General features: G+C 39.7%; 1 protein-coding gene across 1 annotated transcript; it reads left to right on the forward strand.

Annotated features, from left to right (window-relative positions):
- Positions 1-7,255: 7,255 nt before the first annotated feature.
- LOC139689664 (uncharacterized) lies at positions 7,256-26,252 on the forward strand. The gene is made up of 4 exons (XM_071586854.1): positions 7,256-7,335; positions 14,778-14,934; positions 20,588-20,655; positions 25,392-26,252. Exons 2-4 carry the CDS (start codon positions 14,859-14,861, stop codon positions 26,250-26,252), a joined length of 1,005 nt encoding a protein of 334 aa, XP_071442955.1. The 5' UTR covers positions 7,256-7,335; positions 14,778-14,858.
- Positions 26,253-27,006: the final 754 nt, after the last annotated feature.

Consider the following 27,006-nt stretch of genomic DNA (forward strand, 5'->3'; position numbering starts at 1 on the left):
GTCCTAGATACGCCATATTGCGATCCCATAATTCCAAGTGCTAGAAGCGAGACAACTGGTGGAAGAATAATCGCCATGGCGGGAGTGCATTATATGTATGTTGGTCACAAAAATGCAGGTTATTTTTTTGAGAAGTTACACTTATTTTAGCTCTTTGAATGAACGAAAGCTTTATAAACGCGAGGTCAGAAAGGGCGGATATTTCCTTGGGGAAGAGAAATTTGGCGTCTTCCGCATGAATGTAGTTTTAATTCTTGTAATTAATTTATTTTGTACATTTGTTGGATACCCGTGTTTTAAATGCAGAGGTAAGGACATATTTATTTGTTTGGTGCTTCATTTAATGTCTAAGAACATTATCGTCTTTCTCATCGTGTTAGTGTCCATGCCTCGCTTGTGTGCTTGTTTAATCTTGCTTTGATATGCACGCATTGTAGAATATAGTCCTCAAGCGTAATGTTGTACATGGAGAGTGTACGCAGTTGGCAGTGCCCTCAGTAAAAATATAGCCGTCTGCACGAATTCAGCTGGGTAATCATTAGGTCGTACGCCAAATCTTTGCAAAAGAAGTCGCCGTTTCACTACGTAAAACCGCAAAGTAATAAAACCTACAAACCTGAACACGTGTCGACGAACACATTAATTTTAGGATAAATATTAAATTGGGTTCTAAGATTAAATGAAACATTATGAAACATTTAACAAGAGAAGTACACATTAATATAAATGAACTAGACACGACACGAAGCATAGTAATATCTCAAAACAATTAAGGGCAAAGGATTGATGACTGAAAAATTACCCCTCAGTCTAAATACATTATAATTTGATAAAATGTTTTAAATTATTGAAATGTGATACTCCCTGACATAATAATTAAAGCAAAATATAAAAAACGGATAATCTATTAAGAATCAAATATAGTAGTCCCATAAGAGAAAATGGATACGAAACTAGTGCCAAAGATCGCCCCAAAGTTACTAAATCAAAAGAAAGAAATGAAATAATTTATTAAGAGACTGCCGAACGAATTGTAAAGTGAGTGCAAAAATCATTGCGCGGTTGTGAAAATACGCACAAATGTTTTCACAAGCTATCTTAGCCATATAAATATTTACATTCTGAAATCATCTGATTATTCCTTAACTACATAGATGGCAGTACTATTGCGCAGGGTGTCCAAACTAGAGCAGCCTTTTCAACAAGCGCCTAACGTTGTGCGCCTAAAACATCGTGCTCCCAGATGCCTATCGAGTCAGGTTTACGCAGCTTAGAGAGGTTTGTGAAGAGTTGTGAATGTGAAGAAAACTGGAAAAAGTATAATGGACGAAAAGGAAATCAAAGGAAGACATCGTTGGCACGGAGGGGCGGGGGAGGGGGTCGTCAGGAGATATTCAGGGGCGGCAAGAGTGCGTTCGTTTCACTCCGTCACAACCGCCCGCCCCCCCTTGCCCTCGCTATACCTCCCTCGTGGTTTCTACGGAAGTATTCGTAAGTAGCGTACCCTCGGCGCCGCCTCTTGCGGGCCAAGGACGGTCAGGGCCGTTCTCCTCAACTCCACCCCTCAACCCATCCCGACCCACTCCTGCCAACCGACCGAAAAATCAATGGGGCTTGCCGAAAATAATTCCATGGGAGATTCAATACACCTCTCTGAATGGTTATTCACCCACGCGAAATATGGTCGGCGCTTATTATGGTCCCCCGCGTCGAGGCGGTGTTATTTATCCGCACAATTAAGCGTGAGAGAATAAGACTAAACAGTAAATTTGTTGGGGGGTGGGGGTGGAGTGGGGCAGTCAACACAGAGTTTCGGATGTTGGCGGCCTCACGGTGACTCTGTCGGCCCCTGTCGATCGTCGTGTGAACTGGATTCCCTTGGTGATTACGGGCTCAGTGGTATTTGTCGGTGACGTCATTCAAGTGACGAAGCGGAAATAGTATTCTCGTGATAATAGGAAATCATGTCACGTCTCTCGGAGATTACAATTTCATTTTTTTGGAAAATATTTTTTGGATTGACTATTTTAAACATCGTCCGGTTAGAATTGTGAGCCCATTCCAATCAGGCAAGGGAAAATTATTTGATAAAGTAGTGACGTTCGTGGCTACATTTTCTCTGGACAAGCAAATAGAGGATTCTAACTTTGGTGTTTTTTTTAAATCCAAATCTAGCGTCTTACTTTTCGAACACCCACAAGAGTGTTTGGCAGGGGATGTAAGGTGACCAGCCATTACATGAATTAGAATTATCGGCGATTACTAGCATTCGCTCACACTTTATTTTTGGACATTTCGTATTTCCAAGTGTAATTTTATTTACTCTTGTTGGCACAATCAGTGCGGGAGAAAAGAATTCTACATCTACATCATACCCCACAAGCCGCCGCAAGGGCGTGTGGCGGGGGGTGTTTGGCCGCTACCCGTAAAAGGGAACAAAACCACATGCAAAATCAACACATACACGCAAAACTGTACCCACAATGGCGTATACATCATGCAAATATCCTCTCATTTTACACGCATGCATATGCATTTACTATCATCTAACAAACAATTGCACCTTAGGATGCAGTAAAAAATGTAGCCAATAAAGTGCAAGCAAGAATTCTAAAAGCAAGAAATTCCACTTCCACATGAACATTCAACGGTCTCCTCCCCCTAGGACACACAGATAGGGTAGAAATCCACTGTGCTTGTGCAGGTCTGATCGGCCAATAATGTCCACTCTGACTTTCCTAACTCGTAAGTCTTTAATGTAATTGCCAACCGTTTTATTTACAATTATTATCAAGTTTCCCCCTCCCCGCCCCGGGTGGTGACCACGCGCCCGGAGAACCTGGCATTATCCTAGATGTTGAAATTATCTGGAATACATGGATGTGACCTAGAGATTTGCGAAAATGTCCCGGATTTTTCCTCTGTTGCGGCGAAAGAGTATTTTTGTATATTTATCAGCAAATTAGCAGTGGTTTCGGAAACATCTCGAGGAGCGCTTCCGTCCCATGAAATGTCATTACTCTACTTGTGTTTGTGCGTGTGTGTACGTGATTACCCTGATACTTAAGTTCATTAACTTCATGTTTTATTCATTCTGTCTGATAATATAATAGAAGATTTTCTTAATTTAAAAAGAGTACAGTTATTTTTCAGAGCAGAGTGGAGAGCAAGCAAGCAAGAGCAGGTGGAACAGTTTACGAATCTCGGAAATGTTTTGGATCTAAAGGGACAGAGTAATAGGGAGATTAAGGAGAAAAATTAAGTTGGGCAAAGAGGTTTTCTCGAGGAGGAGGGAGTTGATGACAGGGACGTTGAGTAAGGATGTTAAGAAAAGACTCGTAAAACTTTGATATGGAGCGCAGCTCTATATACGGCAAGGAAACGTGGTCATTGAAGCAGGAGGATAGACGTAGATTGGAGGCTTTTGAAATGTGGGTGTGGAGAAGAATGGAGAAGGTGAAATGGACAGAGAAGAAAACAAATGAGGAAGTACTTGGTATGGTGGGCGAAGAGAGGGTTTGTTGGGAGAAATCCAATGGCGGCAGGAAAAGTGGCTGAAGGTGGTATTGACCGGCAGTAAGATGTTGAAGACTGTGATAGAGGGGAGAATGTTAGGCAAACGAGGAAAGTGAAGGAACAGGATAGGGATGTTGGACGGGATGAAGGGAGGAAGAAAGTACTTAGTGCTCAAGAGGGACCTGATGTAGAATAGGATGATGGATTTTGTGTTTTGTTAGGAGAAATAAAATGTTTGTTTGATAGTGGTGTCCATCCAAAAACGTATGCGAATTCCTTAAATGGATGGATTCGTTTCTTGTTCTTTATTCGACCTTGAAGGCAGCCCACGCGCGCAATGTGCGATGGAGCTAGGCGATCAGTTTCCGAGAATCCCGGCGGGAAGAATATCGAACCCTAAGCCACCGAATAAGAAATAAGGGTGTCTCTGGGGGTGAACTTCCCTCCCTCCTCGAGTGATCTTCTCCTTGGGAGGAGAATGGACTCATCCAAACCCAGTGGATGATAGCTCGGGAGATCGGGGCGCTGTTCATCCAACGGACGGAGCTGGGCGTATGTGTGCATTAAATTAATGCACTGAAACATGTGACCTCGTAGCAGAACCCTAAAGAAATGAAATTGCCAATTCGATCCAAATGATGGAGCAGGTCACTTCACTTCATTTTGGAAATAAAATAAACAAAATAGAGGGTAATGCCAATAGGAAAATATAGGATAAATGCAAGGTGGGGTTGAGATGATTAATATTGCCCTGAAGAATATATCAAGGTAGGAATCGAAGCTGAATTTTGTGATTTATGGTAGAACTTGTCCCGCTCCACGGGTTCGAAACAATGGATGGCGGTGGACTTGAATGAAAGAAGGAAGGAATAAGTGTTGAAGATGGCATTTTTGAGACAAGTAAAAGGATGCACAAGATTAGACAAAAGAATGGAGTTATAAGAGAATAAATCAATATTTACTGCGTTGATATGGAACGGGCATAACTGAGTGGATTAGATTATGGGTGTGCATGCTATTTTCAACCCATTTTTCTTTTTGAACAAACGAAAATCACCGAGCTCATAAAAACACGTCAAACCTAAACGTAGCTGCCACACACAAAGTATAAACAATGAATACAGCTGAAAATATTATCATACTATAGGGGCATGTATACCAACATAATAAAAAAAATTGACCATCGGACTCCCAAACCCCCTAAATTTGAAAAATGCCCGTTATTTTCTCAACACTCCTCGTATTTTACATTTAGCGGGATTTCCAATTGTAATGTTCATTTTGAATCGCTACCGTAAACAGGCGACCAGCGGCGCGGCCTTCCAAACACTGCAGGCGCACTGTCCTAGTGTGTGTGTGTCTGTGTGTGTGTGAAAATACAGCAAATATTCGGCTCCCCCAAATACTTTGTTCGCTATACGAAAACCTATAAGTTACTTCATAGGCTGCTCTCGTATTTCACCACTGATTTTCTGGATGGCGTCTTTGTCTTCAACATATCGCCCGAAAGGTTGGTTTGCATTTGCTGATCGTTGCAACGGCTGCGGTTTGGTGACCACTGCGCATTGCGAGGGGTCTGATCACGCGACCGTGGTTCGAGGCTGACGCGCGGCTGGCACTGTTGGGGATGCCACGTGGCATCCTGCCTACCATCACGAGCTGCTCGAGACTCGGCAGATTCCGCCTTTCGGTTTTCGGGCAAGTCGCCGGACAGAGGAATGCTGGTGTTTTTCGCCTTAATGCGTCGCGTTCAAGTTCCAAAAGCGACGACGCAATTTCTTAATATTAGCCCCCTCAAATGCGCTAAGACCCCAATTCAATTGCGCTGACAACGTTCTGTAGCTATATTCATTGTTATTGAAATAATTATTGAAATTAAAAAGTGTGTGCCTATTTGATTCTGAGTAAGAATGCCTTCAATCCATTGCATATTGTCATTCGATTTTAGTCCATCGAGCCTCATTTCCATTCACTCGCAAAGGTGTTATTTACCGTAAATTCTACATGCATGCAATGCCGAGTAAATGCTTCATGTTGATGATCACGAGCGAATTTTTTTTTTCTTTTTACGAAGCGCTGAAACTGACAATGCAAATTTATCTTGCGAAAATGTCACATTTCAATCATGTAGCATAGCTTGGAAGGAATGAGAGTTGGAATGCATTTAATTTCACTTGAATAATATAAATGCCAACCTTTCCCACTTTTTATAGTTAAGCTATTATATTATTTTCCATCAATGTGACGACAAATTTTAGGGACTCCAAATGAAAAGAGGCAGATGAATATGAAGAGGTTTTGGGAAAATAGGCCGTCCACAAACGTAAAATAATGTCCTTTATTACTCCTAAGTGAATACATGTAATTGAAAACAGAGCCAAACACTTTGGAAATCAGGTGATTGGAAACAGTGTAACATTGAACGTTGTCTTTCAATGAAATTAAACTGGGCAAATCAGCAGACGTGACTTACAAGGCGGCTCTCGGCTACCTGGTAGAACAACCGGCCACTGTCACGGCCAATAGTTGTTTCCGGAGTATGTTCCATGAAGGAAAATGCGTGTCCATGTGCAAAGATGATACCGAAATTATGGCCAACAATATTTCGCGAGTTCCCACAAAAGTTAATGAAGTTTGGATATCTCGTTCACTCCTCCTGTTTCACGCCGCGAACAACTTAACGGCGGAAAAAATATTTCCAGAACTGCACGAAGTAGAGCTTTGGAGATATTCCACCTAGTGAATGATTGAAACTGTAGATGAAATACGACATAAAGACTTAATTCCTGTATCTTTGAGGTACTTTCTGGATAAATTGGCTCTCCACACGCTCCTCGATCACTTCGTGCTGAAATGAGATAGATAGATAGATAGTGGTATTTATTTGAGCGAAATTGAAACCTAATGGCCCCTTCTTCCATGAGATGGTTGCCGAAAAGAAAAATACCGATCAATCGTATCACGCCGTAGTACAATAAGTCGAAGTTCTAACATCTCTTGCCCGACAGCGACTGGCTCGCAATATTGTATACATTCTTCGGCAAACGAGCTTAACGCAATCATGAAAGAGCAGCTTCCGTACGTGCTCCTATTGCAATCAAGGAAAATTGATGATTTTCAAATAATTATTACCGTGGTGTGGGGACGCGGTAGTCTAGGGGTAAAAGCGTTGAGCTACTGGCCAGAGGGCGCGGGGTTCGATTTCCGGGCAAGCCTCTCCGTGCTGCACCCTCAGCTCCGCCCACTCTGTGTGAATTTCGAGTGCCAGATCTACCCGGGAAACCATAATTGGCAGAGGGAATAATGTGCAATTGCTACTTGAGATTGATGAAAAGTAGAAATGGATTTCCGGTATCTGCCCAAGTATTTTTTCAACGGGCACCTGTCGCCTGGTAACTAACTGGCTTGCCCTCGTATGATAATCACGAGTTCAGGGGAAGGTGAATTAGTAATTAGTGGACCCCGCATGACCGGTGCTCGTCTTCTGCCACCAGGTTCCTGCTGCTGTTCCTCTTGGTGTCCTGCCTGCTGGGCAGTTGCGGGTGGATCCGACGGCGGCGCCTGTCCGAGTGCCGTTGCTGCTGCTTCTGTTGCTGCTGGTGCTGCCCCGGCGGTGGGGCGGGGGGCGGGGGTGCAGGGGGCGGCGCTGGGGGCTGCCCCCCTGCCGGCTGCCGGGCGGGCTCTCACGCCTCCGACACGGAGGACGACGAGGAAGACGACGAGGAGGGAGAGGAGGGAGGATGGGGTGCGGAGGCCAGGGCCGCCGCCTACGGCCCCCGCCGCGCCCCCCCTTACCACTCGCCGCCGCCCTACAGCGAGGTACGCCATCTCAGCGAAGGATGCCGATCTGGAGCACTCGGACGTGCTGCCTGCCCCGGGCGTCGAGCACTGTCCAAATCTGTTGTTTTTTAGTGTGCACTGCCATTAAGAGGCCTTGTTACTGTCATACACGTCCATACTGCTGTGCTGCTGGAGGATTGTAAACCATAATAATAGAGACGAGAACTCTTGCAAAATTTCCACGCGATAAAGATTGATTACATTAGAAAGTCAAATTTAAATTGACAACGATGTAGTATCAAAGCAACAATTTCAGAGTGCAAAATTCATTCGCCTTGACCGGGATTCGAATCCCGGATCCCTCGATTAAATTTTGGAGTGTAAGAGGAAGCCTCGATAGCTTAACTGGCAAAAGCACTATGGGGGACATCTAGGGATCTAGGTTCGAATCCCGTTCAAGGCGAATGATTTTTTTACATTCTGAAATCATTGAATTGAAATGCATATTAGCGGATGACTCCGTTAAAAGTTACTGTTGGGGCATCTTCCGCAGTTTCTTGGACGATTTAGTGTATCGAAACAAGTCGATAATAAATCTTAATTAAGTGGAAAATTGCAATTGAGTTTTTGTCTTTGTTATGATGGAACGATTCCACCCATTCACACCTGAATCTGTAATTTTTATTAATTGTAAACCCTCCGTAATTACCATGTCTGCTGATTGGAGGTATTCATCAAGGGAGCTTTCACTATATTTTACTTGGTTTTCTACTCATACTTGTACGTATATACGGGGGTAGACTGAAAACTAACGCACACATGCTTGTAGACCACAAACTAAATGACCTTCAGAAGCACTCCTGGTGGCATGTGGAAGTAACATTCCCCCCAACACGAATGCGCAGGTTTGAGGTCGTTACATTCATCCAGTGCATTTTGAGAAGCGGAAGTATGGAGGCGTGTTCTAGTGCTATGTTTTGCCTTCGCCTCATCGTCCGAGGTGTAATGATTACCCTTGAGGTGTCTCTTGAGTTGAGGAACTAAGGGTGGATATTTCCCCTTGTGGATATTTTACACAATACAAGAAAAAGTGACCTATGTATTTATAATTGAATTTCAATTCATATGACATAGTTATAATTCAAATCATCTCTCCAGATTAAAAATGTTTATGGCATTAAAATGTCTCCTTTGTGACAGCGACATCGAGTTCTGAAAAGAATCGTCAATTGCCACGGGAGTTAAATTATTCTTGCTATGTTCAATAGAATCTGTTCAAAAGTTATCTTCTCTTGTGTTTTTACAAGTTGAACATCAATACTCAGGCTCGTATTATCATTGAATAAAAATTAGTAAAAAATGCCCAATCTTCCCTGCATCTACACAATGTATCTCTATTTTTCCATCTGATATATGGCAGGGAATGCTAAGACGCCAACCTTTTATGTGCATATAAAAGTTTTCTCTTAGATTAATATATATATATGAATATTGCATTCTTTTTTTAAGATAGTGGCCGGTTATTTAGCTAACCAGTGTAGCTTCTATGATATTTCCTTTAATTTCACAGGTGAAGTTATTAATTGCGAATTATGTCCACGATCTTTTTCATTCTAAATGCACTAATCTGAATGATCTCTTTTTGAAAGCCGTATTTGAATGCAGTGATATTTTTTGGAAATGTTTTTCTTGTCGTTCTAATAAGCTTGCATTATATGATATGGCGTCCGACATCGACATGCTCAAACAGAAAATGATAATTTTAAAAGATTCACTCGCAACGCAAAATGCTAATAATGGATGCAAGCGTGTATTGTTTCCTACAACTGTAAAAGTCAACCCAGAGAAAGGTTCAACGACGACTTTCGCTTTTGATAAATCGACCTCAGATCGGTCTAAACTTACGAGTGACTTGAAAGTGCAACAGGTGCCGTTCTCAAAAAGTGTGCGCGTGTTACCACTCCCTCAATCACTGCCCCGTCACGTGCTACCTGACGTGGAATGTGATCAAAGTGATGGGGGAGAACTTTCTGCAGATGGGGAGACGGATTGGTTACAGCGAACCACAGACGTACGTAGACGCCGTTGATCGCCGATCATAGGAACATGTACAAATAAATGCTCTCTTACGGGGATTCAACAATTTGGTAGACTATGTGAAATAGGAAATGCCGGAGATTGATACTTTCACTGACTTAGATATTGAACAACTTAAGGTAACACGCGGAAGTTGTACATCATTTCGGATATCATACGATTAATATTTTCGCGAAACCCTATTTTTGGCCGAAAGATGTGTGTTCGTGAGTTTATTTTTCTTTTATCGAAGTCCCGCCTGCCACCAACATCGGAAGGATAACCTGTTATTCGAAGTTCTTACACATAAACATTCAATGCATACGCAATGAATTACTGGACCTCAAGGTTCTAGTAAACGAGTACCAACCCCATGTGATCTGCGTCGACGAACATTGGTTAATTGCAAGTGAACTTGACACTATTCATTTGCCTGGGTATGTCATTGCTAGTGCTTTTTGCCGATCAGTACACAAAAATGGTGGTTTTGATTCTACCTTTTGAATATTGTTTCCATATTCCAATTGGTTTCCCGCACGAATTTCTCAATGAAGAACAATCATTTGAATCCTATGTTGCCTGCTTCAAAATAGATACTACTGTTTTTTATGTAATGTTATCGTTCGCCTTCCAGTGACTTTTGTGGTTTCCTCACCAAACTAATGAAACTCTTGGAAATAATCCTTAGGTCAATCCATGGCTATTGCATATTAGTTACAGGTGACTTCAATTGTAATTTTATGGACGATTCTAAAGCTAAAAAGTAATTCATAGATTTACTGACGTCAGATAACGTCTATGCTACCAACAGTGAACCTACTAGAGTTAGTGCTAGTTCTCAAACTGTTTTAGATAATGTATTAACTAATTTCAACCTTGAACACGTGCAAACAAATACCATTAATGCCCACCTATCAGATCACTACCGACTTCTTTCTACAATATCTGTGTCCACATCCAACGGAAGTAAAAAATACTACAAAAGGTATTTCTCTAATCAGAGTATGATCGCCTTTTGTGGGTTATTAAATTCCCATGAGTGGTCCAATTTGTTTTCCTTGAAATCCTTTTAAGAAAAGCTTTGAATATTTCTTTTCTACCTATGTAGACTACTTTGAAATCTGTTTTCCCCTTGTCCTGAAGCATACGAAAAAAGCTCATCTTTTAAATACAAAAATCAGTGGGTCTCTGATGAAATTCGTTGGCTATCAAAGAAGATGAAAGATGCAGCTGTGTATTACAAAAGCAAATCAAATCCAGCAGATCGTCAGGTATATTCCCTACTCCAGAAAAGTTATTACCAAACCTTACAGTGTGCTAAAAAATCTTTCAGCAACCTTTCAGCAATCTTTCAACTTACCAATGCAGACAATAAATCTAAAGAGATCTGGAAAATTATTAACGAATCTAAGGGTATGCATAATTTACAATAAGATCTTTAACTGCATGACTCCGCTAGAAATTCTGTTCCAGATTACTCTAAAATGACCTCCATTCTGAATGATTCCCATCCCTATCCCATCAAACTCCTGAAGTTTCCGTCAATTTAGCTAATTATTCTCATATTCCTAACACATGCAATTTATTATATCTATTCCCCTGTTCATCCATGGAACTGGCCAACAACAGTTAATTCCCTAGCAAATTTAGTCCTGGATTAGATGGCAGCCCAGGGATAGTCATAAAATGGTCATTTAATACAATTAAAGATCAGCTTTTATTCTTGATTAATGAATCCCTAAAAATTGGAATTTTCCCAAGCCATCTTAAATCAGCCAAAATAGTGCCAATATTAAGGTAAAGGCTGCAAAATAGTCATAAATTCTTACAGGCCAAATAAAAATCTCTGCTGAATCATTTTGGTCAAATATTCAAAATAGTTTTCTATCATCGTCTAGTATCATATCTTGAAACATACAGTGTAACCTATTCTCCTCATCTCAATATTCATTTAGCCTAATCTAGTGATTTTTTTTCTTTTTTGAGTGTTTCTGTGTTTTTGTCTGTGTCCACTAGTGCTAAATTATATATATATATATATATATATATATATATATATATATGTGTGTGTGTGTGTGTGTGTGTGTGTGAAAATATATATGTATATGTATATATATATATATATATATATATATATATATATATATATATATATATATATATATATATATATATATATATATATATAGTATATATATATATATAAAATGGGCTGACACAATATAACACAAATAGAAAAGAATAGACACATTTAAAAGAACACTCACACGGTAAATTGTTCGAGCTTTCGGCCCTCTCAGAGGCCTCTTGAAGAAGGCCTCTGAGAGGGCCGAAAGCTCGAACAATTTACCGTGTGAGTGTTCTTTTAAATGTGTCTATTCTTTTCTATTTGTGTTATATTGTGTCAGCCCATTATTGTGCCGCTCGTGTGAGTTTTTCCATACAATCGTTATATATATATATATATATATATATATATATATATATATATATATATATATATATATATATATATATATGTGTGTGTGTGTGTGTGTATATATATATATATACACACACAGTATTTCTTCTAAAATTGTGAAGTTTATAACCGATGTGTCCTATATTTGTGTATGTATGAATGAATATGCCACAAATCTCAGGACAAATAAATGCATTACTATTATTATTATAGCACAAAATATTCTGATATAACATTCCATAAGGTTAATCTAATTTCGCATAAAAATTAGGGCATCTTCAAATATTTTTACCCTCATTTGATACAGATAGTGTCACAGAAATTTTAAATATACTGAAATGGCTGATTTTGAAAAATACAAGAAAAAGGAGTAGGTTAGGCATCATGTATAGAATTGTTAAAAAGGATGAAGCATGGGAAGATTTATGGAAAGAGATAGGAAAGCCTAACTGTAAGGGAAAAAACGACCATAGTTTCAAAATAAAAATAAGGATGCAAGAAACAAATAAGAATAAGTACCCATTTTTAAATTAAACTATTATCGATTGGTACCAGCCGCCTGGAGGTTTATTTCAGCCCTGTCCATCCAATTTTAGAAGTTTCAAGTATAAATTTAAAGCAGCCACTGGGTGATGAACTTCATTGTAGTTTTTAATGCAACAATTTCAGAGCGTAAAAATCATTCGCCTTGACTGGGACTCGAACCCAGATCCCTCAATATCCGGTCGAGTGCTTTAGCCACTTAAGCTACCGAGGCGTCCTCTTAAACTCTGAAATTTTGGGGCTTTTAAAGGAACTAGATGTTATGACGAAATACCGTACATACAATGTCACATGCATTCGTAGTCGTGCGCGAGGCGCCACTGTCCACGAGGTTAAAAGCCAACTTTAAACACGTATGGTGTTTTCCCTTTGACAAATTCCAAAGAAACTGCGGGAGATGCCGCAACAGTAACTTTTAACGGAGTCATCCGCTAATGTGCATTTTTAATGCAACATTTTTAATGCATTTCTTTGGAATTTTTGGAAGTGGCGCCTCGCGCACGACTACGAATGCATGTGACATTGTATGTACGGTATTTCGTCATAACATCTAGTTCCTTTAAAAGCCCCAAAATTTCAGAGTTTAAGAGGACGCCTCGGTAGCTTAAGTGGCTAAAGCACTCGACCGGATATTGAGGGATCTGGGTTCGAGTCCCAGTCAAGGCGAATGATTTTTACGCTCTGAAATTGTTGCATTAAAAATGCACATTAGCGGATGACTCCGTTAAAAGTTACTGTTGCGGCATCTCCCGCAGTTTCTTTGGAATTCATTGTAGTTATTAAAATGTTGTTTGTAGGTGATGTGGATGGCATTTTGTATGTGATTTGGAAGTTTGTTTGTATGTGATGTGGAAGTGTCATTGTATGTAAGAATATTTTGTGTCCTATCTGGTTTTCTAGTGCATGTATGTATGTATTTTTCGTTGTAAGAGTGATCATTGACCAAACTTGACCGTTACTACCAGGAAAATTGCCTAATTGCAACGTAATTCTTAAATAATAATATCTTAAATTCAAACCTCATTAAAAATGCATACTGTTGTATAGGAGAGAGCATTAGCTACATTATATGCAAAACATAGTAGCTGTGTACTTGAAAATAGCCAAAGGTAATTTAAATCCCTTGATAGCTGCAGTTATTTCTCTGGTAAATGGAAATTTTGAACAAGCCAGACAACACAGAAAACTCAACTGAGCATTAATAATGGCATACCCAGGTAATTAACTCATTACGCAACATAGCATCATTATACCTTAATTATTTTTTGCTTTGACTCAATGTTTTTTATAATCATTATAGTAGAATAAAATTATTCCATGTGTTAATATTCCACATTATATAAGTTTTTTATCATCTTGCATTACTTAACTGGGTAATTTTTTCTGATGAGTAAAACGAACCAGGACTTTGACACCACACATGCATCACTATTCCCTTGCCAATTCAATAAATTGCTCCATTTTAAACAGGATCTCACTGACTTGGTCAAGTAATTTTTGGTCTAAAGACCATCAAAGATAAATTAGATATATGTTCCTTTGTGTGAAACAAGGTTTTCAGGCTGAAAATTACATCTTCTGTAAGTGAACAAATAGAAAGAGGGACTGCACAAAGAGATTAAGTGTAAGATACCTATAAAATGTAATTTTATATTGTCACCTATAGTTCATATTGGCTTGGCAGTCAACTGTGCCCAGGAAACAATTGAAAATGGTGACATGCAATTTTATTGTTTTAAAAAAATCACTCTCTGAGCAATTGGTTGTCCTGTCTTGCAAAATTTGCACTGATACACCTGCACTGCATTGCACCAGGTGGGTGTCATTCCACTGAAGTCAAGGACAGACAGCCAAATGTTTCAAGACAGCACAGCATCACTTTCATTGGACAATTTAGCTTCTGTGTTACAATTTTGGAGCCCTAGTAACCCTAATCAATGTCATTTTTTCTACTTTCTTATTGATGGAATCTCTTGTTTTCAATGCTCCATCCACAGCATCTGTCAGACAGTTGACTGCCTTGTGGATCACAGTCAGAGTTGTATTTATTTTGAGAGATTAGCATTGTTTACATTGTGATGGTATACATACATACATACCATCAGAAATCAAAGATCATAACATGAAAAAATCAGAGTTTTTTGTGTGCTATTAAAGCTACATATCTTTTAAGTCTTTAGCATGGAATGTTGCGAGGAAAATAAGTACATTTTGATTCATTCCAAAAAAGAAATAATGCAGTGAAAATGTTTGGTTATGGAAATCTTCCTGGAGTTTCCAGTCTCTCAGGGTTTCTTAGTTTCTCTTCCTCTTCATCAAATGAAAGAAAAACATGGAAAATTGGATTTCATAATCTGGAAAAACTGCATATTCTAAGCTTGCCGTGTGTGTTCTTTCCCAGGTGACATCAAAGCCAGACCTTTATCCACTTGTTATAAGCGTGGGTGGTACCAATGGCTGTGGTGCAAAGAGTCCCGTGTCCATGGTGGGGAGTAACAATGGCGCTGGAGGGTACCTAATGGTCCACTTCTTCAGAAACTACTTTGTTCGTCCAGTTGGTGAGTCACTTTGAATCCCACAAATTTATTATTTAGTCATATCTGCTCCATTCTCTTGATTACTCCTCATGTTTAACTACAGGCCATTCACTCACATTTCTGGGAAAGAAAATACCTAAATATTTACTATCTCTGCCATGGAAACTTAGAGGGCTCATTTGACTTGAAGTTTATCTTTCAAAACAAGGCTTCCAGTCACTTGATCTAATATGATCTAATCTCTAATTAAGAGATTCTAAAAGTGATAGACAGGAACCAATAGAACCTTCTGCATGGGTATGTTCCGCTAAAGTCTTTTTTACTAGTGAATTTTTTTTTAGCTTCCTATTTATTTATGAGAGTGTCAACTAAGATATTCTCACTAAATAATTTTATATAAATGCAAAAAATAAGCTTCCAAACTGCTGATAATTATCTCTTTTTTTGGGCAAGTATGTTGCTCTTTTATGATTCTGAAATATAGATTGGCACTATTTGTAGTTTGACACCATTGTGTTACATAAACGTGAGATAATAATAATGTTTATTGGTTCCCATAAGACATGTTTGTAATAAGTATGGAACACGTCACATTGTCTGCTCATACTCTCTGCAGACATCACAGAGTGGATATCAAAAAGTCAGCATATAACTTAAATAATAAAAATTAAAGTGAGTATACAGAGTAAAAACACAAAACAGGGATCGGGAGCAGTAACACAAGGATTTCCGTAGAGTTATTTATGAAGAAAATCATTTACCCATAGAAAGGGACATGAATTCATCCCCTGTATAGCATTGATGATAAAAAAGGAAATGATATAGTTTAGAAAAATATAATAAAAAACAATAAATTAAATGCAAAATGACTCTCAGTAAAACCTCAAGAAAATGTACAAGTAGTCCGTGTACATATGTATGTGCCTCAGAAAGTGTACTTTTGAAATGAGAAAGGGCTGAGGTGTCTGCAATAAATGGAAATATATACTTTACATGATGTCCTAAGAGTGGGTTGGAGGATGAAAGATTGACATATTAAATACAAGAAAATGCATAGGGAGAAGGGTCTTTCAAATGAAGTGTTCTTCATACTTTCTCTTTTCTAATTACTTACACAGAAATTTCCTTGGATAAAAAATGCAATAAGTTTTAAAGTAAATTACATACTCTACTGGTACAGTAAAAATTCTATGCACTTTTGTGTAGTAAAATGCACATTGTGCCAGGAGCAGTCAAATGAAAACCGAACACCAGCTACAATGTGCCGGTGGAATGGTGAGTTGTCACTATGCAGTTCTCCTACCATAGTGATGGCAGCATCAATACTTAACAACAGGGTTGCCACCTTTTGTGCCTTCTGTGTTACAGCGGGTTTGGTTCTCTTCTTTGCCTTTGGCATGAATTATGAAGACATTAGAATCTTTCACTAAAGGCTGGAAAAGTAGTTTTACTATATACACTGCCTTTCTTATGTAAATTTTTAATGCTAGATGTGTGAGAACAAAATGAGATCTGCAGCATGTGCCATTAGACCTTGACGCAAGAGTCTTTGAATAATCTTATTTATTTGTTTAGGTTTATAATTCATAATGTACCGGTATGGTGCTTTCAAACTGAAGAGCCTTGACCACATTTTCAGCTGTCCACTTTACCTTCACTCTCTCTCTCAATTAAATATATTCTCCAAGAACTCCTGCATTTTCATCATGATCATATCGTATTGAAGCTGTGCTAGGACATTTCTCAATGGCATTGTTGCCTTTGGATATCCTGATCGTCCCCTTCAAAGATTTCTATGCCCTTCCACACTTCCCTCCAATCTTTCCTTCTCTGATGATCCTCTGCATGGAGTCCTTCCTTAAGATATGTTCTATTCAGTTTGACTTCCTCTTTCTTTTACATATTTGTTTGTACATATTACTTGGCTCCGATGTGTGACAATATAGAATACATTGCATAAGCCTTTCATTTAACCCTTGCAGTATAGGAATTCTTAGCAATGCTCAAATTTGCACTACAATTTCCAGCTGCACAAGTTTGGTTTGAAAGGCTTAAAAGTACAAGTGGATCAGGGAATATTATACTTTTTAGAACACCCAAGGTAGAATGCTTTTGCTTCAGTGTTTTGAATATGAAAATCTTAGTTTTGGTATGGGTTACTATATATTTGGTATGGCTTACTTTTGAAATGATTGCAGTGGGTCAAGTACTGAATTTTCATACTAACTGGATACTTTATATACAAAGAGGAGAATTGTGAATATGCTGAGGCAAATGATGTGATGGCTGCTCTCCACTTGCTGGAATTTTTCATCAATATGTGATAGATTTAATCTGCTTATTTTAGCAACGTTTTTGATTATTAAAGGGCTTTCTTCCTGAAATAATTGAAGGAAAGTTGCATGTGTAAAACCTTGCAATTAACTTATTGACTGAGCCACTTTTCCTAAGAGCCTTTCATTGTTTTTGATCATGTTTCCTCAGCACATTAGAAACCATTTAGCTTTGAGGATCTTCAGTGAAACTTTTTTGTGAAAGTCATTTTTATGCAATATTATTATTATTGATTATTATTATTAATTATTATTATTGATTATTATTATTAAATATTATTATTGATTATTATTATTGATTATTATTATTGGGATTCTACCAGTAAGGTTTTGAATGGGCACAGACATAGGTACAAAAACAATTCCCTTGTCAACAAAACACTACCCAACATCCTACTCTATAACAAACCCCTCTTCAACTCTGTATACTGTCTCCCTTCCGTACAGCATCCCTATCCTATTCCTACGCCTTCCTTGCATGCCTATCATTCTCCCCTCTATCACAGTCTTCAACATTCCACTGTCAATCAATGGGCTCTGCATCAATCTTCCCTGGCTTCTATTTATACAATATATTAATCATATATGCCTACTTGTACATTTGCCATTGGTATTTATTTTAAAGAAAATTAAGGCCTGGAAAAGTATTTGGGTCTAAATGATGTATCCAATATCTTCTGGCAGACATGTTGAAAATTACCTATTTATGTTTACACTTGGCATGTGAGCATTCTTTTTCGTCACTTTTAATGTAAACTTGTTTGAAAATTCTTGAAAATATAATGATTCAGTTCTTCAGGGGGACTAACGGGGCTATTGAAAACTGGGAGTTGGAGTCACTTCATCAGGGGGGGTTTACTACAGTGAGACACCACCTACTGCAATTATGAGTCAGGGGCTCATAGCCTGTCAAAATGGTCATTTAAGGTGTTGAAGTTTTATCACTTGCTGTAACATTTGTATGAATGAAAATTATCATATTCAGAAGATTCAAAAATTATATTAGAGCCTTCTAATAATAGACAAAATGGTATGGGGCAACTTTTCCAAAAATTGGTATATACATATGTATTATTCATGTGGTAAAAATTATTGACATGGTACTGAATACCAAAGAATATGCCTAAAATTGCTGATTGCTGAACACATTGGAGAAGAGGGGAAAATGCATTGGCTTCTTATAAGAGAAAATATAGGCAAACATTCATTTTCAGACAAAACAGCAAATATTTAAGGCAAATAAAACTATGATCCGGCAGCATTAAAAATCACTTGCATGATTGATCATATTAAGTTCACCTAAAGGAAATTTTCAGAGAAAAATAAGGCATGAAATTGAAGCTTCTCAACTGCCATGGTTTGCTGAAGTCCATGGATCAATGGAGAAAACAAATGAAAATATGGTACATGACAGATTACTACACACATTGCGTCCTTATGATTCATTTCTTTAATTTTGGACCATTGCATATATTAACTACTATATATATCTATACACTTGGCAAGTTCAATGGTAATTGCATTACCACAATATTTGTTTAGATCTTTTGGAATATCGCAGTTATACCTTTCTTGTTTCCATATTAATTTAATCCACCTTCAACGCTTTAAACTTGTTTCTATGGTAATATTCCATTTCTAAAACATGCTATATGTAAGTCTTCCTCAAGGAGGAGTTTTTGCAAGCAATATATGTTCTTAAATCAAAATTATTTGAGTCTTCAGCTCCTCCAACATCCTTATCATGTTGTGACTGAATGCATGGCTTGTTTTAGATGCATCAGTTTTCCTAACTGATTTGCAAAACAGTGACACCAAACCTCAACAGATTCAACCAATACAGAATAATCTACATAGCGTTTAGCTGTACCATAATCTTCGTATTGCATATCTGATGGCATAATTTATGTAACCTGTGTAACCTGAGTTATAAAAAAAATGCTCTCTGAGCTTCAATTTTTGATATTTCATATAAAGAAACCCCTTGTCATGTTATATTGAAAAATTCATGCATGAGTATTTCCCTTTGTTTCATATCTCATAAGGTCCTGAATAAATCTAATATAAATGTTAATACATCACTGATCACTTAGAAATTGTTACGTACCTTTTGTAATAACCTCCATGAGATGATAATGAACAACTAACCTCTCTTTTACTTTCAACAAGATGTCATGTGAAGTAAGATCTGGTGCTTTCCTGGCGTAATTGCTTGATGAAGTTTTATTGGGTCTTCCACCGGGTCAGGGGTTCCATGTTGGCCGTTCTACCCTGAGGACGATGCCTGGCTCGTGCATCGTCCTCAGGGTAGAATGTCATGTCACTGCATTCTTGAGAATGCCTTTGCTAATGAATAAAAATATTTTATGACTACAAAGAATGTGAGAAGAATAGATTTGGTACCACACAAGGTACCATGGGGTACCGAAGATACCTAAATAATCACATATCAGAACACTGAAGTACTTCACAAAATCTTCATTAACCCATATAATATGGGAAAATCAATTACATCTGGTTATCATAGCATACACATGTAGGTGTAATAATTAGAGCATCTCTTGGTGCATGTCGCATTTGTACACCCTTTCATGGATTTATTGTAAACGTAATCGTTTTGTTCATTGCATCACTTCTCAGATTTTGCTCAAAGGATGGATGCAATTGAAAATAAAGGATTTACAATAAAAAATTAAAGATTTCTAATTTAGTTCTATAGATAAAATAGAGAAGTTCAGTACAGTTTTTGCAACATATTTTTGAAGAGCCAAGGTTTCTACTATCACTTTGGCTGTTTTTATTTGGCAGCCCTGGTCATAATTTATGCAAAATAATAGTGTTAAACATACTCCTGCCCTCAAATTCAATGCTTTCAATACATCAGCTGCAGACTATTGCTATAAAAAAAACTGTCACCATTTTAGAAATATAGACAGGTAGAGTTTTGAAGATGGGATACCCTGGCCGTGGTAAAACTCTGACACCGTAGTGTGGTACAACTCCACCTGAAACCTGTTCTTAACCACCATCGGTGGTTAGACTCATTTCTGGTGGTATGACACCACTCGGCAGGGTCCTTATTCAGTTGTAATTACTTTTAGAGGTGAGATTCAATTTGGGCAGTATCATAATGTTCATAAAGAAACTCCACAGACAGTAAACAGTTCGTAAAAGCCCTCTAGGTAGCTACCACTGACTGCTAATAGAAAGCATGTTCGAGGAGTTTCATGACAATTACCAAAAACATAATGTCAACGGCATCTGAACCACTTTTGATGCCATCCATGGTACACATACTCCTGTTTTTCCTAATGCGGCATGTAATATTGTGCATTCTGCAGGATCCCTATCTGCCACCAGCACAGTGGACTCCCTGAGCTCAAGTTTCCTCTGCAGTGCAGCCAATGAGGTGAGTTGCATTCAATGATCAGTGGGGGGAGCATGTCGTATGAAGCCATCAGCTGCCTTAGTGGGGGTCATGACCCTTTCTTCCAAGCGCATTCATCCAGTGCCCTCTGCCCACTCGTGGAAATGAAGGAGGCCCACCCATTTTGCAGAGGGGGCATTTTCACCAACTCAGTGCAGCAGATGGATTTTTAATGTTTATTTTAACTCTGGAGAGTGAATCCTGGAAATAGATGGAATAAGAGTCATTTTTTTAATTCATCATTTTGCAAATCTACATTGAAATGAATCGGCTGATGGAATTCATCCACTGAGTTAAACCTGGGCAAACGTGGGGAAAAAGCAGATTATGATAATAGAGGTGATATAAAGATCATAAGCATTTTGATAAATTATAAACATAAATGTCAATAATTGATTTTAACAAATAATATCCCTCACAAATAATTTGTGCTTGACAGACAGTGAAGGAGGACATAATTTATTGAAGGTCCAAATTATTTTTAAATATTTTAAAATGTGGTCATATATTTTGAAAGATACATTTTCTTTTGTTTATCGCCCTTATTTGTAAATCGTCTTTTCCATCATGTGTTTTGTTTTCCTAAGGACATATTCCTTTGGAAATTGGTGAGGAAATTTGAATTTATCTCAATTATTTGAAAGTTTAACGTCCAAGTTTGTGTTTGGGTTTACTGTTTAAATCCCTTGGTCCTGGTTTTTGCTGATAATTATTCCAATATTTTGAGTAACTTAGAACCACTTTCGCTCTCTTCTGTATTCATCAGTGTGCTTTTTCCTGCCATTATTTGGTTTCACCTATTTATTGGTTTTTCAGTTGATTACACATAGGAAGGGGCCATCTACATTCAAAATGTGGAATGGAAAGCCATGCCAAATTTATTCTCAAAATTTATAAAAATTCCTCCCTTTGGCCATCCAACCAAATCACTTTACCAATATTTTCCATGTCATTGTTAAAACAATGCGGGTATGTGCCATTAAATTCTTTCCTGTTATGGAATGAGACATAAAAAACCTGCTGTCAAATCAAATGCACAACATATAATCACCAGAGAAAAGGTTTTTACATGAAAATTTTGAATATTAAACACCATTTTAGGTAAAAGAAATTCAAATTATCAGTTCTGTAATTAGTTCACGTTTTATTTCAAAGAACTGATATAAGATATATAGTAAATCAGAAATCCTTTGCGATTATTCTCAATAAAAGAAAACAGAGTATTTCCCAATTCTGAACAAAGGGTCATTTGCCAGTGGAGCAGTAGAAAATGGAATGTAGAAGCATTAAATGGTTAGAAAAGGAAGGAGTACAAACAGGCGGTAGAGGAAATCATGGAGGATGGTAAAGAGCTAAGTACTATCGAAGAAAAATGGGAAATGATCAAGAAAGGGTTATCGACAGCCACAAAAGACACTATTGGAACCGTTAACGCTAAAAGGACTAGGAAACCATGGATCACGGATGAGATGATTACAAAGATGGATGAGCGGCGAAAATGGAAAAATGTATATACAGAGTTAGACAAAATGATGTACAAATAATTGAACAATAAATTGAGGCAGGTAACAAATAAAGCAAAAGAGGCATGGTGGAAGACGCAGTGCGAGGATATGGAAAGTCTGCAAAGGAAGGGTGAAATTGGTGCGCTGTACAGCAAAGTTAAATCTTTATTGGGAAGTAAGAAAGAGAGATCTATACTAACAGTTAGAGATAAGGCGGGTAAGGTAATAGTTGACGCAGGAAAGATCCAAGAGAGATGGAAGGAGTAAATAAACGAACGGTATAGTAAAGAACTTCGACCAACAAAGTTAAACATTGAAAAAGAATATGACGTAGAGGAAGATAGCTTAGGTCCAGGCATACTAGACGATGAGATAGAAAGGGCATTAAGGGAGATGAAACTAAATAAGGCCGTGGGGGTGGATAACATTCCCGCGGCACTATTGAAATGTTTAGGAAAATGTGGGAGGAAGAGGCTATATGGGCTCATTCATAGTATCTATGAGGAAGGAACCTGGCCGGAAGACTTTGTGAGATCAGCATTATTTCCTATTCCGAATATGGTAAAGGCTACATCATGTGAGGACTGCAGGACAATAAGTTTGATATCCCACGCAGCTAAAGTTGTTCTCAGGATCATAAACAAAAGGATAGAGAGTAGGGAAAATGATTACATAGGGGATAACCAGTTTGGCTTTAGGAAGGGGAGAGGTACGCGTGATGCCATTGCAGTAATGAGATTATTAATCCAGAGGAATATAGAACACAACCAGGAGGTATTTGCCTGTTTCGTAGATTTCGAAAAAGCGTTTCATAGAGTGAATTGGGAAAAACTAATGAGTATTATGAAGAAAGTAGGAATATAATGGAGGGAAAGGAGGCTAATCCGCAACCTGTACATGTCTCAGACTGCTCAGGTGCGGTTGGGAACGGGGAGTCCGGATGGGCAGTGTTAGGAAGAGGTGTAAGGCAGGGTTGCCCATTATCCCCGTTGCTGTTCAACCTTAATGCAGAGGAAATGATTAAAGAGGCAAGGGAAGAACTGGAGTTAGGAATGAAAGTTGGCGGGGAATTTGTAAAATCAGTTAGGTTCGCGGATGACCAAGTTTTAGTTAGTCAGTCAGCCAAGGGGTTGCAACCATTGCTGAATGATTTGGAAATCCAATCGACAGGTATAGGATAAGAATCAATATTAATAAAACAAAGGTAATGCGATTTTCTAAAAAGAAAAAGGCTAAGCCAAACATTAAAATTGGAGGGCAAAAACTAGAGCATGTTGCACAGTTTACGCATCTCGGAAGTATTTTGGACCAACGCGGTCAACGTAGTAGGGACATAAGGAGAAGAATTGCACTGGGCAAAGATGCTTTCACAAGGAGGAGGGAGTTGATGACAGGGACGTTGAGTAAGAATATTAAGAAAAGACTCGTAACAACTTTGATATGGAGCGTACGGCAAGGAAACGTTGGCTTTGATGCAGGAGGATAGATATAGACTGGAGACTTTTGAAATGTGGGTTTGGAGAAGAATGAAGATAGATAGATAGATAGATAGTAGTCTTTATTTGGGCGAAATTGAGACCAAATGGTCCCTTCTTGAAAGAAGGTGAAATGGACAGAGAAGAAAACAAATGAGGAAGTACTTGGTATGGTGGGCGAAGAGAGAGGTTTGTTGGGAGAAATCCTATGGAGGCAGGAAAAGTGGATGAAGGGGGTATTGACTGGTAGAGGGATCTTGAAGACTATAATTGAGGGGAGAATGAGGAAAGGGAAGGAACAGGATAGGGATTTTGGACGGGATGAAGGGAGGAAGAAAGTACTCAGAGATGAAAATGGACCTGGTGTAGAGTAGGATGTTGTGTTTTGCTAGAGGTCACAAATTATTTAATTAGTAATTATGCCCATCCAAAAACCTACCTTAACCGGTAGATTACCTAATGATCTAATGATAATATAAATAATAATAATATATATATATATATATAAATATATATATATAAGCTAATAGCAATAATAATTAATAATATATAATTATGTAATATATATTTTTTGTGCTCCTTGTAATTGTCTCACATGATAAATCAATGTGCAATGGACCTATCTTTTGGGGATGAATGTCATCAGTAGTTGTGCCTTAGCATTTTATGGTAATGTGTTTCAATTTATACATTCAGGGATGTCAGTTCTTCATTGTTCTCATTCTTGAATTAATTTTAATTTAACTATATTCAAGAAGCAAGTAGTCATGAGTGTAAAAGCTTCCTTCCCTTTTGTTATCATCCAGAGTCCAGATGTTGAGGGTGACCATCGCCATGACTCGATAGTAGACACTCATGCCTTTGCTTGCTTTGCTTTCACACCAGCTGAGGTTTCACTCGGAAGGTGGAGGTTTCTGATGAAAATCTACGTGCTGCCATGGCACAGCATGTGACTCCACCCAGTTGAAAATATCACCGCTCAGGCCATGGCTAGAGTGGTGATATTATCACCAAATTTTTCATAAATTATTGTGATTACACCCTCGTTAGTGTTGGGTTTGAGGAGGTGTAAATTGTGATCCCAATTACATATCACAAGCCTAAAATTCCCTTTAAATGTACATGTGTTCTCAGTTATGTTGGGCAAATAAAAAGAATTGCTAGAAAACAACTTCACCTCCACTGTTAATGCGTATATTTAATATGTTATTTGGTATACAATATCATCCTAGTTTGTGAGAAAGGTGATTATGATCGATCGAAAAGCATGTTTCTAGAATACTCTTTCTGGAGACATCAGATGACTACATTGATATCATTTCCTCAAATTTCTTATGCTAAGCATGTGCACTTCAACTGCTGGGTTCTTCAAAAATTGGGCTATTTTAATTTAGATTCCACATTAACCTTTCAACTTCAATGGATTTTGCTAACTGAAGTTGAGGCCAGACAAAACCCTGCAAGTTTTCAACTCATTCAGCAAAAAAATGCAGAATTCGAGTGGGTACATATAAAACATGGGTTCTACTACATTTAGTTTGAAATAATGTACATGCTGTATTGATTCAAACTTTGGAGAGGAGTAGATTATATTTCTGATGAGTCGGGAGAAAGTGGAGTTTATTTTTTATTAAAATAGCAAAATATTAATCTTTATATAATCTTCTTTGTTTCAAATTTGACTGAAAAATTGAAATACTTGTTACATACTTGTGATACTTGGTCATTTGGCTGGCAGGCAAACACCCTGATCCCGCCGCCGTACCCCTGCGAGGAGGAGGATGAGGAGGCGGCGGCGGCCCTGGCGGACGAGCGCACGGAGGCCGAGGATGACGACGTGGAGGAAGACATGGAGGAGGGCCAGGGGCCAGGGCCGACCACCGAGGACGACATCACCACGGACGACGACGGCCACCAGCGCCTCACCTCCCGCGGCCTCTCCGGGCGCCGCTTCCGCCGGGCGCTCACCGACGAGCAAGCCACCGACGCCTCCGACTCACAGGCGCCGGCGTCCCCGTCCGGCGCCAGCTGGAGCCAAGCCGAGGACCTCCGCCTCGCCTTCTCCGGCTCCGAGGTGAGCAGCCTGGGGCTGGGCACTCCTTGCTCGCCCCCGAGAGCCACCACGCCCACCCCCGGGCAGTCGAACGCGACGCAGCCCTCCGAGGAGCTGAGGGACCTGCTGGACAAAATCCAGAGGCTTCCGGGGGCGACGGCGGCGGCAGTCGGTGGCCCTCACGTCGGCGGCAGCGGCGTCGGCAAGCAGCGGAGGACGTCAGCCGTAGTGCTGCCAGGGAGGGTGGGCCCGCGGGGAGGCCAGCGGAGGGGCTCGGGGTGGCTCATGCTGGGTCCGGGCCTCAAGTCGGGGGCGGGGACCCGCTCGGCGCCCACGACACCCTCCACCCACTTCGCCCCTGGGCTATTCCGGCCGGCGTCTGCTGCCCGGGGGGGAGGCATCGCGGGGGATGGCGGGGGCGGAAGCCCGCTACTCTCGCGCCACGGGTCCACGTCGACGACCCACGAGGAAGACGAAGAGGAGGAGGAGGACTGTGGCGGCGTGTCGGAGGGCCGCGGAGGCGTGTCACCCGCGAGCAGCAGCTAGCACACCAAGGGGCGCGGCGTGGAGGCGGCCTAAAGACGTGGAGGCGGCGGCATGGTCCCAGACCCGGCGACTCGGGAGGCGGGACGGGCGTGGAGACTCCAACGCCCGCATCTCCACGTGGCGCAGGGACTCGAGAGACTTCGACGACCAATGCTCCATGGCCCGAGAAGATTGAAGTTATTTCACTGGCACCTGGGACACCATTTACTTCAACAACTAATGCTCCCGTCCTGGCTCTAGTGATATCAGCTCCGATGAAGCTCAGGGCCAAAGAAATTCGAGTGATTCCAATGTCCCTGCACCACTGATTGAGGAGAATCAAGGGCTTTTGAGAGGCCTAATGATCCCCTGCTGAAGGGAACTTGAGTGATTTTAATGCCTACTGTCCTCTTGTTCCGAGATCACAGAATGGTCAATGCCCAAATAGCTAGGCCCACTCAGAAGTTTGATTGAGACGTTCCCTGATCCCCCACTGCCCTTTTGTCTTGCACCTCTCCACACAACGAGAGCCCTCACTGCTTCACATTCTTGATGCGTGCTTATTTCTCTGTCCATCTTTTTGACCTCCTCTCCACTCCACTGTAGAGTAATCCCTTCAGAGATGCCGTGAGGGGTTTGGATGAAGTAGAGCATGGCTGCTCGAATGGCAAAATGTTATGAAAGTTTTTTAGCATTTGGCAAAGCCAGTTTCAACTCAAAGAGTCATGAGTATGAGCAAATAATATCCATCACCTGACAGTGGGAGGTGATTTTT

Source organism: Hetaerina americana, unplaced genomic scaffold (genome assembly GCF_022747635.1).
Source record: "Hetaerina americana unplaced genomic scaffold, ioHetAmer1.1.p SCAF_27, whole genome shotgun sequence".
Lineage (NCBI taxonomy): Eukaryota > Metazoa > Arthropoda > Insecta > Odonata > Calopterygidae > Hetaerina > Hetaerina americana.

Bases quoted from the DNA above. Each gene is read 5' to 3' on its own strand.
- LOC139689664 (XM_071586854.1), top strand. From the start codon at position 14,859: ATGGTGGGGAGTAACAATGGCGCTGGAGGGTACCTAATGGTCCACTTC. The intron at 14,935-20,587 runs GTGAGTCACTTT...TGCATTCTGCAG, and splicing joins CTACTTTGTTCGTCCAGTTG to GATCCCTATCTGCCACCAGC. The intron at 20,656-25,391 runs GTGAGTTGCATT...TTTGGCTGGCAG, and splicing joins TCTGCAGTGCAGCCAATGAG to GCAAACACCCTGATCCCGCC.